At 44.4% G+C, this 15,831-nt stretch overlaps 1 protein-coding gene across 1 annotated transcript in view; it reads left to right on the top strand.

Annotated features, from left to right (window-relative positions):
* ryr2a (ryanodine receptor 2a (cardiac)) overlaps positions 1-15,831 on the top strand; it is a 29,466-nt gene that overhangs the window by 2,877 nt on the left and 10,758 nt on the right. The window contains 64 exon segments of the mRNA XM_061264451.1: positions 75-174; positions 319-415; positions 600-674; positions 752-905; positions 965-1,129; positions 1,262-1,383; positions 1,508-1,691; positions 1,762-1,897; positions 1,966-2,061; positions 2,345-2,463; positions 2,530-2,663; positions 2,753-2,994; positions 3,055-3,247; positions 3,331-3,535; positions 3,645-3,749; positions 3,842-3,945; positions 4,181-4,264; positions 4,335-4,494; positions 4,604-4,751; positions 4,828-4,928; positions 5,003-5,107; positions 5,234-5,408; positions 5,469-5,677; positions 5,740-5,916; positions 5,976-6,115; positions 6,193-6,310; positions 6,374-6,534; positions 6,637-6,793; positions 6,861-6,947; positions 7,032-7,163; positions 7,235-7,329; positions 7,389-7,564; positions 7,634-8,244; positions 8,319-8,519; positions 8,606-8,711; positions 8,786-8,929; positions 9,006-9,133; positions 9,205-9,350; positions 9,432-9,546; positions 9,607-9,739; positions 9,801-9,904; positions 9,972-10,107; positions 10,207-10,393; positions 10,641-10,749; positions 10,814-10,934; positions 10,995-11,164; positions 11,247-11,467; positions 11,575-11,665; positions 11,748-11,888; positions 11,961-12,124; positions 12,307-12,385; positions 12,452-12,541; positions 12,734-12,871; positions 12,983-13,060; positions 13,137-13,212; positions 13,341-13,464; positions 13,686-13,801; positions 13,914-13,981; positions 14,072-14,193; positions 14,403-14,452; positions 14,965-15,025; positions 15,110-15,348; positions 15,433-15,514; positions 15,655-15,785. Of these exon segments, the coding sequence (XP_061120435.1) occupies positions 75-174; positions 319-415; positions 600-674; positions 752-905; positions 965-1,129; positions 1,262-1,383; positions 1,508-1,691; positions 1,762-1,897; positions 1,966-2,061; positions 2,345-2,463; positions 2,530-2,663; positions 2,753-2,994; positions 3,055-3,247; positions 3,331-3,535; positions 3,645-3,749; positions 3,842-3,945; positions 4,181-4,264; positions 4,335-4,494; positions 4,604-4,751; positions 4,828-4,928; positions 5,003-5,107; positions 5,234-5,408; positions 5,469-5,677; positions 5,740-5,916; positions 5,976-6,115; positions 6,193-6,310; positions 6,374-6,534; positions 6,637-6,793; positions 6,861-6,947; positions 7,032-7,163; positions 7,235-7,329; positions 7,389-7,564; positions 7,634-8,244; positions 8,319-8,519; positions 8,606-8,711; positions 8,786-8,929; positions 9,006-9,133; positions 9,205-9,350; positions 9,432-9,546; positions 9,607-9,739; positions 9,801-9,904; positions 9,972-10,107; positions 10,207-10,393; positions 10,641-10,749; positions 10,814-10,934; positions 10,995-11,164; positions 11,247-11,467; positions 11,575-11,665; positions 11,748-11,888; positions 11,961-12,124; positions 12,307-12,385; positions 12,452-12,541; positions 12,734-12,871; positions 12,983-13,060; positions 13,137-13,212; positions 13,341-13,464; positions 13,686-13,801; positions 13,914-13,981; positions 14,072-14,193; positions 14,403-14,452; positions 14,965-15,025; positions 15,110-15,348; positions 15,433-15,514; positions 15,655-15,785 (8,938 nt within the window).

Genomic DNA, 15,831 nt, shown 5'->3' with positions numbered 1-15,831 from the left:
GGCTACTTCCTGGATAAGAAGAACTATTTCAAAAAATATCTGTTCGTATTTTAATGCTGTTTGTTTTCCTATAGCATCTATCCTATGGCAACCAGTGTCAAAATGTCGACGCCGCTTTCCAGCAGACGCTCTGGAGCATTACTCCAATCTGTTCCGGTAGTGAAGTGGCACAAGGTACACAAATATAGCTCCATTAATCTTTGTTATATTATACAAGATCCAATATCTATTTTTTATTCGGGTCAGAGGACAAGGCAATACCAGATGGCTTTTCTCTGATGTCACATCCTTCCTTTTTTTCATCTTATATTTCTGCAGGTTTCTTGATAGGAGGGGATGTCTTGCGCCTCCTTCATGGTCACATGGATGAGTGTTTAACCGTTCCATCAGAAGACCACGGGGAGGAGCAGAAGAGGTAATATGCACGTATACATAAGCAATTTTCTTCCCACACTTTGTCGTTCTCCTCAAGGAAAATCTATTCTTTTTTATTTTTAACACAATTGAAAGATGATCGCTAACTGTTTTTTTATTAAAAATTGTGACAGAATAATGATATGAAGGAGTCTTGATCATTCTACTTTTTTATTCTGATTTAGAACGGTGCATTATGAGGGCGGAGCAGTGTCCAGCCATGCCAGGTCGCTGTGGAGGCTGGAGACACTGCGAGTTCTGTAAGTATTTCAAATGTGTAACGACATTAAATAAAATATACATCACAATTCAAACGTTCATTTGTTTTTGCGTCCAGGTGGAGCGGTAGTCATATTCGCTGGGGTCAGCCGTTCAGACTGAGACATGTGACAAGCGGGCGCTACCTAAGTCTGACGGAGAAATCGTTACTCCTCATGGAAAAAGACAAGGCCGATGCCAAGTCGACCGCCTTTTGCTTCCGATCTTCCAAGGTATGGATCGTACTTTCTTTGCCTTGTCATCCTCAATTGTCGTCTTTTCCCTCGGTTAGGAAAAGGTTGAGCTGGGTGTAAAAAAGGAAGTGGACGGAATGGGGACCCCTGATATTAAGTACGGGGACTCCGTGTGTTACGTTCAACACGTTGACACCGGTCTGTGGCTCACCTACCAGACTGCCCATGCAAAATCTGCACGCATTGGTGACATTCAAAGAAAGGTAACATCATATGTTAGGGTAAAAAAAAATATTATTATAAATTATTTTCTATGCTTTTGTAGCAGTCACTTTTTTCCGGATGGTTATTATTACGTACGTATGTTATGATGATGCTATTTTGCTTCCATTTAGGCCCTCATGCACCATGAGGGTCACATGGACGACGGGCTGACATTGTCCCGTTCTCAACACGAAGAAAGTCACACTGCCAGAGTCATCCGCAGTACTGTCTTCTTATTCAACCTGTTCATCAGGTGGGCGCCCGACCTGCCCAATTGCACTCGAACCTTTAACACGTATAACCGATGCATATTTGGAAACAAATTCATAAATGGAGTTCCCCCCAATTTGGAATTTCTTTGTTCTTGTCATTCCCAGGAGTCTCGATACATTAAGAGCGAAAGGAAAGAGCGCAAGTTTCGATATCCCCATTGACTCGATCGGCCTGAGTCTCCAGGATCTGATCGGCTACTTCCAGCCACCTGATGATCACCTGGACCACGAAGACAAGCAGAATCTTCTTCGAGCTTTGAAAAACAGGCAGAACCTCTTTCAAGAAGAGGTGAACCAAATCAATGCTTTGTTACATTTCATTGAATTTGCTGGAGATATGAGCATTTTTGCGTCCGCAGGGAATGATCTCCCTGGTCTTGGAGTGTATCGATCGACTCCACGCCTACAGCAGCGCGGCCCATTTCACAGAAGCTGCTGGAAAGGAGGCAGGAGAGGCCTGGAGCTCCAGCCTTAACTCTCTCTACCAACTACTCGGTATACCCGGCGCGCGTTTACACGAATGGCACGGCCCGTCTCACGAGAACTCTTGCTCACCCTTTTAGCTGCACTCATCAGGGGTAACAGAAAGAACTGCGCTCAGTTTTCCCGTTCCTTAGACTGGCTCGTCAGCAGGCTGGAGAGGCTGGAGGCCTCCTCTGGTACGTCCGACTTTGATGGGAATATCACGGTGCCACCCAATGTTCTCTCTGTGGGAGATGAAGCATCATCTAAAAAGTGATGAGAGTTGCACACACACAAGTTGAAGCAAAAGTAAACAACCTCACATCCAGGAGCGTGGAAAGACAACAGCACCCCGGCGCCAGAGTGCCTGCCTATATTTGGACGTGCAACTCGGAGCTATTATTCATTCTCATCGTAATACGTTCCACATATTTTTCATGTACCGTTTTGAATGAGAAATAATCACTCCTTTCCATTCAGGCATACTTGAGGTCCTTCATTGTGTCCTGGTGGAGAGTCCCGAAGCACTCAATCTTATCAAAGAGGGTCATATCAAATCCATCATTTCTCTTCTGGATAAACACGGACGCAATCACAAGGTATTTGTTGAAATGAAAACAACCTGCATATTTTCTACGATTTACTTTTGGCTGTCTGCTGTTTAGGTTCTCGACGTGTTGTGTTCACTTTGCGTGTGTCACGGCGTGGCCGTCCGCTCAAACCAGCACTTGATCTGCGACAATTTACTCCCCGGGAGAGACTTGTTACTTCAGACACGCCTGATCAATTACGTAAGCAGGTAGAAAGACAATAAACAGTCAGTACGCATGGTTTCAGTGGCTCCCACCTGATTTAGTGACGTCATTCTTTTTTTTTTTCTTCTCTCAGCATGTGCCCGAATATCTTCCTGGGTGTCAGTGAAGGTTCCGCGCAGTATAAGAAGTGGTACTATGAGCTGATTGTAGACCAAGCGCTGCCGTTTGTCACCGCCGAGGCATCTCACCTCAGAGTGGGCTGGGCCAACACCAACGGTTATATGCCGTGCCCCAGCGGCGGGGAGGTTTGGGGCGGCAATGGAGTGGGCGATGATCTCTACTCCTTTGGGTTTGATGGCCTCCATCTTTGGACAGGTACAACATAACACCGTGTCTATGACTTCATGTCATACATGGAATTGAACTTTTGCCCAGGTTGTATCGCAAAGAGTGTTAACTCGCCCAATCAGCACCTTCTGAAAGCAGACGACGTGGTGAGCTGCTGCTTGGACCTCAGCGTGCCCAGTATCTCCTTCAGGATCAACGGCCAACCGGTTCAGGGCATGTTTGAGAACTTCAACTCTGATGGGCTTTTTTTCCCGGTGGCCAGCTTCTCCGCTGGAGTTAAGTCAGTGCAAATCGATCCTAATCATCCGTACAAAGGTGACCTTGACCCGCTCACCTGTTCCTCGGCGTCTCGTCTTTGCGTAGGCTTCGTTTCCTTCTCGGGGGTCGCCACGGAGAGTTTAAGTTCCTCCCTCCTCCAGGTTACGCTCCTTGCTTTGAGGCCGTATTGCCCAGAGAAAAACTGAAACTGGAGCCCAGTCAACACCAGACTGCAGCCAGAGACCTTCTGGGGCCCACTATCACAATGAGCCAGGCAGCATTCACGCCGATGCCTGTGAACACCAGTCAGGTAAAGATGGACATTTTGTTTTTGGATGATTAAACAAAATGTCCGTCCGTCCACCTCTGGAGTTGAACTCCAACTGTTCTTTTTTGTGTGTCTCTCTCTCTCTCTGTAGATTGTTTTGCCATTTCACTTAGAGAAGATCAAGGAGAAACTTGCAGAAAACATCCACGAGCTGTGGGTGATGAACAAGATTGAAATTGGCTGGACTTATGGCGTCGTGAGTATCCTTATAACGCTCTCTCCACTTGAAAGAATCCGACTGCCGGCAACGCTGACTGAAACCTTTGACCTGTTTGATTCCCATTTCAGGTACGAGACGACACCAAACGGCAACACCCATGCCTGGTGGAGTTTTCGAAATTACCGGAACAGGAACGAAGTTACAATTTACAGATGTCGGTGGAAACTCTGAAGTAAAGTATCATTCAAGACAGTCGAGTCATTTTTGGAAGCTTCCTTGTTAACCAATTTGCTCAAGGTGTTTTTTTTTCCCCACTGAAAATTGACCTAGAGTATTTCCTCCCATTTTCAGCAAGTAAAGAAATCATAATTGTGTTGTTATCCTAAGTCCAAAACTATGTCGGATTTTGTGTGTGTTTGTGTGCACGTTTTGTATGCATGATGTTTGCGTGTGTGTCTGTGTCTCAGAACTCTCCTTGCTTTGGGGTGCCATGTTGGTCTTGCAGATGAACATGCTGTGGAGAAAGTCAAAAGTTTAAAACTGTCTTCAAGGTGAGTTACCTTTCCTAAAAATGTTACACTGACCAAGGTGTACTGATTTTATTTTTTTTTATCTCTCCAGCTATGAGTTGTCTAGTGGTTACAAACCTGCTCCCCTGGACCTCTGTCACATCAAATTGACCTCCACTCAGGAAGCCATGGTGGACAAATTGGCTGAAAATGCACACAACGTCTGGGCCAGAGACCGCATCCGTCAGGGTTGGACCTATGGCATTCAACAGGTGACGAATTTTCTCCATTTGGGTCAGACCATCAATAGTAATAGTAGTATTTTATTTTGTTTTATTTTATTTTATTGATTGGACCTCCTTTTCTCGTTTTTCCTGTCAGGATGTGAAGAGTCGGCGAAATCCTCGTCTGGTGCCCTATAGTCTCTTGGATGAGAGAACCAAGAAGTCAAACAAAGACAGTTTGAGAGAAGCTGTCAGAACTCTGCTTGGCTATGGATACAACTTGGAAGCTCCTGACCAGGACCACAGTAAAATACTTGACCCTCACTCTATCCACAACATTTGATAGCTGTAGCTTAATAACTCCTCTCTTTACTTTCCTAGCTCTCTTTGACCATAGCAATATGTCTGCTGAAAGGTTCCGGATTTTCCGAGCTGAACGATCCTATTGCGTGAATGCCGGGAAATGGTACTTTGAGCTTGAGGTGACTAAGCGAAAAAGAGCCTTTGACGTTTGTATTTCCAAGAATGTTGGTGCTGATAACGACATTTGTCTCAGGTATTGACTGCTGGAGAGATGAGGGTTGGCTGGGCAAAACCGGGATGTCTGCCAGATCTGGAATTGGGTTCGGATGAACAGGCCTTTGTCTTTGACGGATTCAAGGTAGCTGCATTTATAATGGCTTTGAAATCCTGTGTTGCAGATTTTAATGGTGGCTTTTCAGTCTTGCTTGTAGTGGTCCAAGGATAAGCAGTCAAATGGATTTTGATGGAATGAATTGTTTTGCAGGTTCAACGCTGGCATCAGGGCAACGAGCACTTTGGACGCGCCTGGCAGGCAGGTGATGTTGTCGGCTGTATGGTGGACTTGAACGAACACACCATGATGTTCACCCTTAACGGAGAAATACTGCTCGATGACTCTGGATCGGAACTGGCTTTCAAAGACTTTGACGTTGGTGAAGGTGGGTGACGCTTTTCTTCTTTCACGTCATGGTGCACTCATCGTTTCTTTCCTCCCTCAGGTTTCATCCCAGTGTGCAGTTTGGGCGTAGGCCAAGCTGGGAGGATTGACTTTGGTAAACATGTCAGCACCCTGAAATACTTCACCATATGTGGTCTGCAGGAAGGCTATGAACCCTTTGCTGTCAACATGAACCGTGATGTCACTCTATGGCTCAGTAAAAGGCTCCCCCAGTTTGTCCCTATACCTCCTGACCACCAACATATCGAGGTAAAGGCTCTTAGAGGTTGCGGATGTGAACTGGAAAATGGAATTCCTTTTTTCTCTTTAAGGTGACAAGAATAGATGGAACGGTGGATTCGTGTCCTTGTCTGAAGGTCACGCAAAAGTCATTTAGTTCACAAAACAGCAACACGGATATTACCTTCTACAGACTGAGCATGCCCATTGAATGCGCCGAATCCTTCTCCAAACCTCCGTCGTCCTCTGACCTCTTGTCACTTAAGACGGTAAGATGAAATTTTACAAACGTTGCTCGGAAATACGTCTGACACACGGCTGTGTTCAGGATCTCGAAGACTTTGAAAGGGATTTTGAGGTCCTTGTGAAAACACCTCATGGCCACAATGGTCCAAGTGGTCCAGACAGAGGTGAATTCAACAACCACAAAGATTACCACCAAGAGAAAAGCTCCAAACTCAAACCAAGGTGAAGAAGCCAGTCCTTCATCTTTCAAAAGTCACATCACATATCAAATCACAATGAACATTTTTTTCGTTTCCCAGCAGGTTTTTGTTAAAGAAGAATAAAGCAGACAACCTTTATCGCACCCCTCCCTGTCCATCAGAAGACGTGATGGTTGATGACAGGAACGAATACGAAGTACTCATGCAAGCATCGACTGTAAGACCAGAAAACGTACAAGAACCTGCAAGACTGTGTCTTACATGCAATCTCTTCCAATAGCACTCGTATTCCGTGAGGATCTTCCCTGGCCAGGAGCCCAGCAACGTGTGGGTGGGCTGGGTCACCTCTGACTTCCATCAGTACGAACCTGGCTTTGGGTTGGACAAGGTCCAAACTGTAACCGTGACTTTGGGAGATGAGAAAGGCAAAGTTCACGAGAGGTGAGTCAAGTTATATTCGCTCAGTGGCATCACGTAGGTATAATATGAGCAAAAGGTGGTTTGAAGAACCTCGCCATATTCTCAATACTGTCCATCTTGCAGTATAAAGCGCAGTAACTGTTACATGGTGTGGGCTGGAGAGAGCAGCAGTCCCGAAGGAAGGAATAACAACGGTTTAGAAATTGGATGTTTGCTTGACACGGCAAACGGACTGCTCTCCTTTACCGCTAACGGCAAAGAGCTCAGCACCTACTACCAGGTTTGCATCTCAGATGGAAGGTCATCCAAGCAAGGAATTCGGATTAATCCAACATTTCTCATCTCAGTTGGAGCCCAGTACCAAACTCTTCCCAGCCGTCTTTGCCAAGGCGACCAGTCCCAACGTGTTCCAGTTTGAACTGGGGCAAATGAAGGTGCCCGGACACAATACTTTTTATTAATTCAAAATAAAAGTTGTCTGTAACGTGATATTTCCATGCTATTTTCTATCCCATTAGAATGTGATGCCTCTGTCGGCTGGTTTATTTAAAAGCGAGAGGAAGAACTCCGTCCCTCAATGTCCTCCGAGGCTGCACGTCCAATTTCTCGCCCCTGTATTATGGAGTCGTGTTCCCAACGACTATCCCAAGGTAACGCTGGCTGCATCCCTTTTTTATTTGGTACGCATCGAAAACTCTTTGCGTGCATGTTCTCGTCACAGGTGTCCGTATCCCGAGCGAACGACCGACACGGCTGGCTGGTCCAATGTCATGAAGCGTTACAGTTTTTCTCTCTGCACATCCCTGAAGAGAACAGGTGGGAAGCACACTATGGCTTCTCTTGTGTTCTTGAATGTCTCATCGCGTGTCCTTCAGGTCGCTGGATGTCTTGGAGCTGACGGAGAGGAGGGATCTATTAAAGTTTCACTACCATACCCTCCGATTGTATTCTGCAATCTGCGCGTTGGGGAACAACCGGGTCGCTCATGCGCTTTGCTCCCACGTGGATGAGGCGCAGCTTCTGCACGCCATCGAGAGTCAATACATGCCAGGTGGATGCTCAGTATTTGCTTTCACGACGACTCAATACGGAAAATGAAAGTAACATTTGGTATTTTCAGGTTTGCTCCGCGCAGGCTACTACGACCTCTTGATCGACATCCACCTGAGCGATTACGCAACCGCTCGTCTCATGATGAACAACGAGTACATTGTCCCGATGACCGGCGAGACCAAGAGTATCACCCTTTTTCCCAACGAGGAAAAGAAACACGGCGTGCCCGGCATCGGGCTCAGCACTTCCCTCAGACCAAGGATGCAATTCACATCGCCGAGTTTTGTCAGCGGTTCGGGATCGGCACAATTTACCATGGAGTCTTGCCAGCACAGCCCGGAATTCCCCTTGGACGTATTAAAAAGCAAAACGGTTGAGATGCTGACTGAGGCAGTGTGTGAGGGAAACATGCACGTGAGAGATCCCATCGGAGGCAGCACCGAATTTCTCTTTGTGCCGCTCATTAAGCTTTTTTACACCATGCTCATCATGGGGGTTTTCCAAAACGGAGATCTGAAGAAGATCCTGCGACTCATCGAGCCGTCCGTGTTCTCGGAGAAATCCGAGGAGGAAACGCGGAAGAAGTTGGGAAATGAGGAAGGAAAAGGAGATGAAGGGCAAAGCATACCCAAGGAGGCATTGTTGCAAATGAAACTACCAGAACCTGTCAAACTTCAGGTAAAAAAAGAAACGGAAAGGCAAACAAAGATGGATGATAGCACATATGGAATGGACTTTTGTGTGCGCCCTAGATGTGCCACGTTCTTCAGTACCTGTGCGACTGCCAGGTGCGTCATCGTATCGAAGCAGTCGTGGCCTTTTCTGACGATTTCGTCGCCTGTCTCCAAGAAAACCAGCGCTTTCGCTACAATGAAGTCATGCTGGCGCTCAACATGTCCGCTGCTCTCACCGCCAAAAAGACCAAGGAGTTCCGTTCGCCACCTCAGGAGCAGGTTAGAAGATATTCAGTGCTGGCAGAACATTTTCATCGCAAATGATTTTGGAAGTGAAACTGGATTGAGTTTATCTCTTTGTGCAGATCAATATGTTGCTGAACTTCAAGAAGGAGATGCAAGAGTGCCCCTGTCCCCAATATATCCGAGAACAGCTGCTGGACTTCCATGAGGACCTCATGAAACACTGTGGTAAAATAGAAAGTTCTTCTCTCTTCCATCCAATTCATCAATCCGCCTGATACTGTCATCTGCGGATCCCTCAGGAATCGAAATCAGCGAAGACGGCTCTTTAGACGGAGACGGTAATTTCAACTTTCGAGGTCGACTCATGTCCTTGGTGGAAAAAGTGTCTTACCTGAAGAACAAGATTGTCAACCCGCCAAAGGAAAACACCGATCGAAAACCCGGTAAGATGTCCTGTCGTGTTAAATGAACAAAATGCTCCGTCTCCACGTAAGGTCGTCTCCGTTTCTGTGTCTTCAGGTACTTTACAGCAGTTGATTTCAGAGACCATGGTCCGGTGGGCTCAGGAATCTGTCATCGAGGATCCAGAGCTCGTCAGAGCCATGTTTGTCCTGTTGCACCGACAGTATGACGGCATTGGAGGACAGGTTCTGCTTGGAATTTAGTGTCTTCTAAAACAAAATGAGCGAAAATATAAATGTTTGTCTTCTCTGTCTAGGTTCGGGCTCTCCCCAAGACTTACACAATCAACTCCGTATCAATCGAGGACACCATCAACCTGCTCGCTGCCCTTGGCCAGATAAGATCGTTGCTGAGTGTAAGAATGGGAAGAGAAGAGGAGAAGCTGATGATAAGGGGACTGGGGTGAGCAGATGTTCCTCTTCTTCTTGTTCCTAAAATGATGTACAGGTAACATCATGTTGTTGGTTTTTTTTTTTTATGCAGTGATATTATGAACAATAAAGTGTTCTACCAGCATCCTAACTTGATGAGAGCGTTGGGGATGCATGAGACCGTCATGGAGGTCATGGTGAATGTACTCAGCGGAGGAGTTTCAAAGGTACAAAGGTCAAAGATGTTCTCCTTTCAAGAAATGCAATATTTGTTTTTGTTTTTACAGGAAATCACCTTTCCTAAAATGGTGGCCAACTGTTGCCGTTTCCTTTGCTACTTCTGTCGAATCAGCCGTCAAAACCAGAAAGCCATGTTTGATCATCTCAGCTACTTGCTGGAGAACAGCAGCGTTGGCCTTGGTGAGTCAGGGATTGTTCGGAGTAGTTGTCGATGCTATTTGGACTGATTTTGTATTTCCAGCATCTCCATCCATGCGAGGAGCCACCCCTCTTGATGTGGCTGCTGCATCAGTGATGGACAACAATGAGTTGGCACTCGCTTTGAGAGAGCCAGATTTGGAGAAGGTGACGTTTCATCACGCGTTGAGGGGAAATTCCGACCTGGCTTACTTTGTCGGATTTGTTTTCTCAGGTGGTTCAGTATCTCGCCGGCTGCGGTCTGCAGAGCTGCACCATGCTGGTGTGTAAAGGATATCCCGACATTGGCTGGAACCCCGTGGAAGGAGAACGCTACCTTGACTTTTTGCGTTTTGCCGTTTTTTGCAATGGTAAACATTTCACAAATAAATCGATTCTTTGTCGTAATCAATCAAATATCGGGATTGTAAAAGTGCTGTTTGGCATTCTTTCTCCTTCCTCCGTGATAGGTGAAAGTGTGGAAGAGAACGCCAACGTCGTGGTGAGACTTCTCATCCGCCGACCGGAATGTTTTGGCCCAGCGCTTCGGGGAGAAGGCGGTGATGGATTGTTGGCCACAATGGAAGAAGCAATTAAGATTTCCCTCGATCCTTTACGAGATGGTCCTTCCTTGGCATCAGAAAGCAGCAATATTCCGTAAGGCAATGGACAAAATATAAGATATGATTCAGTAGGAATTTGGAACTCTAATCACAAAAGTGTCATTAATCAGGTCAATTTTAATTTAAAAAAAATAATCATCACTTTATTTTTCTTTTGATTTTTTTTTTTAATTGATTTTCATACATCAGGTTTTGGTGTGACTCCACTAATAGATGCTGATATTAAAAAAAAAATAAACAGAATAAATATTATTCATTTGTCTGTGTACATGTTGATATAGTAATGACGGGCGACAGGAAGAAGACGATACCATCCACTTGGGGAATGCCATCATGACCTTCTATGCAGCTCTCATTGACCTGCTGGGACGTTGTGGTCCGGAGATGCATGTGAGTCCACGCAAACACACCAACAAATGTACGGTAGCCTAATATTTGAATTCCTTTCCATCAGTTGATACATGCCGGTAAAGGCGAAGCGATCCGCATCAGAGCAATTTTAAGGTCTCTCATTCCCATCGAAGATCTCGTGGGGGTCATCTGCATCCCGTTCTCTATGCCGAGCCTGGGAAAGGGTAAGTTGATTGTGTCAAAATCAACATCATCTATTATTATAACAGAGTGACACTGCCTAGATGGGCTGGTGTCGGAGCCGGACATGTCAGCTGGCTTCTGTCCGGATCATAAAGCGGCCATGGTGTTGTTTTTGGACCGGGTCTATGGTGTACAAGAGCAGAATTTCCTCCTTCATCTGCTGGAAGTTGGCTTCTTACCAGACCTCAGAGCTGCAGCTTCATTGGACACTGTGAGTTTGGCTCTTTTTTGTTGTGGAAGAGTTCCTTTTCATTTGTTTGCTTTTAATATTTGTCTGTTTCTCTTTGTGTTAGGCAGCTCTTAGTGCCACAGATATGGCTCTTGCCCTCAACAGGTATCTCTGCACAGCGGTACTACCACTTCTGACCAAATGCGCACCGCTGTTTGCGGGGACGGAGCCGTTTGCGTCACTCATCGATTCCCTCCTCCATACGGTTTACCGTCTATCCAAAGGCTGCTGCCTTACCAAAGCTCAGAGAGATTCCATTGAAGATTGCCTTCTAGCGGTTTGTGGGTAAGAGCATGTCTTGCGATTCCAAAACAGCACAGGGAATCATTTGACACGCAGACCTAATTGCATATAAAGTGGCCATGTTCAGCCCTTTCATTTTTTCTCTGCAGCAAACTAAGGCCTTCAATGATGCAGCATCTCCTGAGGAGGCTCGTGTTTGACATTCCCTTGCTGAATGAACATACCAAGATGCCTTTGAAGGTCCGACACAACAACTGATCATATTCATGGACGGATGAGTGGGAAGGAGGATTTGATGAATGTTATTTTTGACTTTCAACAGCTTTTGACCAATCACTATGAGCGTTGTTGGAAGTACTACTGCCTGACTGCAGGCTGGGGCGGTTTTGGTGTTGCATCTGATGAAGAACTTCACCTTTCCAGGAAATTATTCTGGGGAATATTTGACGCTCTCTCTCATAAAGTAAGCATCGTCGGAGGCTAACCATGGACATGAGCGAGTCGTTTCAAATATATGTTTGTCTTTCTTTGCTAGCCATATGACCAGGAGCTGTTTAAGATTGCGTTGTCATGCCTTAACGCGGTGGGAGGAGCTCTTCCTCCAGATTATATGGAGTCCAATTACATGGCCATGATGGACAAACAATCATCTCTGGACTCTGAAGGAAACTTCACTCCACAACCTGCAGACACTGCCAAGTATATATTTTGTATTTCTTTTTGTAGTTTTCAATGATTTTCCAAATTGTTTTATAACATGTTCAGGCTGTGTGTTGAAAATAATTACATTGAAAGAAATGAATAGACACCAGACTTAAAAATTAAATGTCATGGAACTGTGTAGCTTTATCTAATTCTCACTTTTCTTTTGTCTTTTATAGTGTAACAGTACCAGAAAATTTGGACATTTTCATAGCCAGATACGCAGAACATAACCATGAGAAGTGGTGTTTCGAAAAGGTACAAATAACATCAAATTCATTTTTTTTTAATATATATATATATTTTGACGTTTTTGTTTTTCAGTTATCCACTGGCTGGTCATACGGGGAAAATGCATGTGAAATATCCAGGAGCCACAATTTATTAAAGGCATTTAAAGCACTCTCTGATAAGGTAATATGCATGTGCCTTAGTGTTTTTTAAAAAAAAAAATATTCATCATACTTTTCCAAACTTGTGACATTCTAAAGAGTGTGTGAAGTTGTTGCGCAACGACATTGGAGCGCAAATATTCAATACATAGTGTGTAGCGCGAGATACTGGATGTAAAAGGTGCAATTACTGTTGTTTGTTGATTTCATTTAGGATAAAGAGTTCTACTGTTTGCCAATCAGAGAGTGTCTAAAGACCATGCTTTCTTGGGGATGGAGCATCAACAGGATACGAGAAAGTGACACTGCCAACCTCCATAACAAATCCAGGAGGATATCGCTGGCCAGCCAGGTATACTTTTTCATATCAGCGCATCACATGTCTGTAGGTCTGATTGTGAGCGTCTGTCTATTTGTGCCCTACATCAAGTTGTTATCATTATAAAATCATTGTGTTTCCCAGCCGTCCTTGGAAGGAGCTCAGAGTTTCAATCCCAGACCCATTGATATGAGCAATGTTACATTGTCCAGGGACACACAGGTAGTGAATATATTTCACAGAAAGCATACTAACTTTGAATAATATGCACTGAACAGACACATTTTGTGTTTTGCAGTCAATGGCAGAGCTGCTCGCTGAGAACTATCACAACATCTGGGCCAAGAAAAAGAAAATTGAGCTTGAAGCCAAAGGTGTGCTATGGAAAATACAAAAAAGACATTTGAACAACAAAATGTGATCAGCAAACTAACCCAAGTCAGATGCATTGGGCTTTTGCTTCTTGGGACAAAATAGAAATGTTGTTGTTTATGGATGCCAGGTGGAGGAACTCACCCCTTATTGGTTCCCTTCGATACACTGACTGCCAAAGAGAAATTAAAAGACAGACAAAAAGCACAGGATATCCTCAAGTTCCTCCAGATCAATGGTTACACTGTGTCAAGGTAGGAAATGCCGTTTTTCCCAGAATTGTTCTTTGGTTTTCTTCGGTTTGCAATTCTTCCCATTTTTTCAATGCCCAAACCTTATTTAACTCAAGTAAAATATAAATCAATATATGAATGAATTTAGAAATACCTCCAATCTTTGACTCGATTGGCCTCGTTTGATCTTATTGCAGAAATTCATGAATATCTGTATGGGGACTTTTGTTGATTGTTTGCAGAGGTGTGAAGTCGCAGGAGTTGGACTCGCCGGCCACCGAGAAACGATTTGCTTACACGTTCCTTTTGCAACTCATCAAAAACGTCGACCAGGCCCACGAGCACATGATGAAGTTTGGTGAGACCTTTTGATTTGAATTTCAGCTAGCAGCATCCAAGACGCTTTACACCGTATTGATGGGCCAAACGTGCAGACGAGTGAATCCATATTTGTCTTCGATCATCTCCAGACGTAACGAGAACAAGACAAAAGGGAGTAAAGAGTCCTCAGGAACAACAGATGAAGTTCTTTGGAAAGGTCAGAACTCGGAAGCATTTTAATTCGACAAAAAATGTCCTAGGATTTGTTTGTTACATTTCTACTAATTGTCCAACTTCCCCCCCAAAGGTTGTCTTGCCATTGGTGGATCAATACTTCAAAAACCACCGGATGTACTTCCTATCTACATCCATCCATCCCATAAGCAGTGGTGGGCATGCCTCCAACAAGGAGAAAGAGATGGTAACAAGGTGATTGTGACAAATCATTCCCGGGAGAGCGACGGGATCGGCCAAAGGAGACATTGTCTGTATGTCGGGAATAGCGATTGTTTGTCGTAGGGATTGCTTTCTCATTCTCCTTGGTCTTTTTTCCCTCTCGGGTGTCTCATCATAACTGTTTTTCATTTTTTTTCTCCTCCCCTTCCTGCCTCTTCCTCCTCATTTGATTTTGTTTCTAGTCTTTTCTGCAAACTGGGAGTACTTGTCAGAAATAGGATATCCTTATTTGGTAAGAATGGTTTATGGCTTCTGCTTGCACTTCTGATCACTCAAGCTCAAAGTCCCATCAACACCCCCCCCCCACGCCCCCCCACGCCTCTTTGTTTGCCCAAAAAGCCAGCGCTAAATTCCAATTTGCATGATTCAAGTATGGAATGTGGAATTTTTAAGTACAATTTCATAGACGATGGAAGGATAGATGATGGAAGGATAGATGATGGAAGGATGGACGGGCCAGCCAAGAACCTGCTTTAGAGTTTTTTTGTAATACTTTGATAAGTCGAATGTATTTGCACCTTTATTATTTCCCATTTCCTTGAAAAGATGTCATTGTTAAGCTTGATGCCCTGCTGTGAAATATATCTTTTTATATTTCATGAAGGCACATGATGTATTTGAAGGAAGACATCACTCCCGCCACGCTGCTCTCCTCAACAGCTTCTATTTCTTTTTTGTCATCCGTGGCCATTATCGCAAAGTCTTTAACGTCTTTCCTGATTTCTTTTTTTTTTTTTACATTAGGTAATAATGCCACATCCATAGTAAACTGTTTGCAGATATTGGGACAAAGTCTGGATGCCAGGTAATGCTGTTATATTTTATATATAATAATATTTAAAAAAAAAATCTTTGTAAATACAATTGGTTCCATGTTATTGTGTATTAGAACGGTGATGAAGACAGGCTTGGATTCGGTCAAGACGGCACTTCAGTCCTACTTCGACAGTGCGGCGGAAGCTTTGGAGAAGACTCGAGAGAACTTAAAACTTGGTCAATTTACTCACAGCAAAGAACAGCCCAGAGGCGTCCCTCAAATCATCAACTATACCACCTTTGGCCTCCTTCCCATCTTGTCTTCCTTGTTTGAACACATTGGAAAGAATCATTTTGGAGAAGATCTCATCTGTGCGTATATACACACATTTGTTTTATTCATAATGCCAAGTGACACTTCTGCACCAATGAATGTGATCCCATTTTTCTATTTAGTGGATGAGGTCCAGGTTTCCTGCTACCGAATCCTCAACAGTCTCTACTTTCTGGGAACCAATGAAAGCATATTTGTAGAGAGGTATGTATATCATAATAACTTCCTCCATAGGCCCATTAAATCCATAATACTGAGATGATTCGATTTGAAGCACTCACTAACTACTACTAATAAAAGAGTGATGCAGACATTTGAGGGTCACGATCTTCTGTCTTCTCCAGACATCGTCCGGCGTTAGGAAAATGTCTGGCTGCTTTCTCGGCGGCCTTCCCAGTCGCCTTCCTCGAACCTCACGTTGACCATTTCAACAACTTCTCAATCTACAACAACAAAAGACCGAAAGACAGAAATGGTAGTCGACCGACTTTGTTTGTTCTTCTACTATTGTGGTTGAATTG

Source organism: Syngnathus typhle, linkage group LG18 (assembly GCF_033458585.1).
Source record: "Syngnathus typhle isolate RoL2023-S1 ecotype Sweden linkage group LG18, RoL_Styp_1.0, whole genome shotgun sequence".
Lineage (NCBI taxonomy): Eukaryota > Metazoa > Chordata > Actinopteri > Syngnathiformes > Syngnathidae > Syngnathus > Syngnathus typhle.
This window is presented reverse-complemented; position numbering and strand designations above follow the sequence as displayed.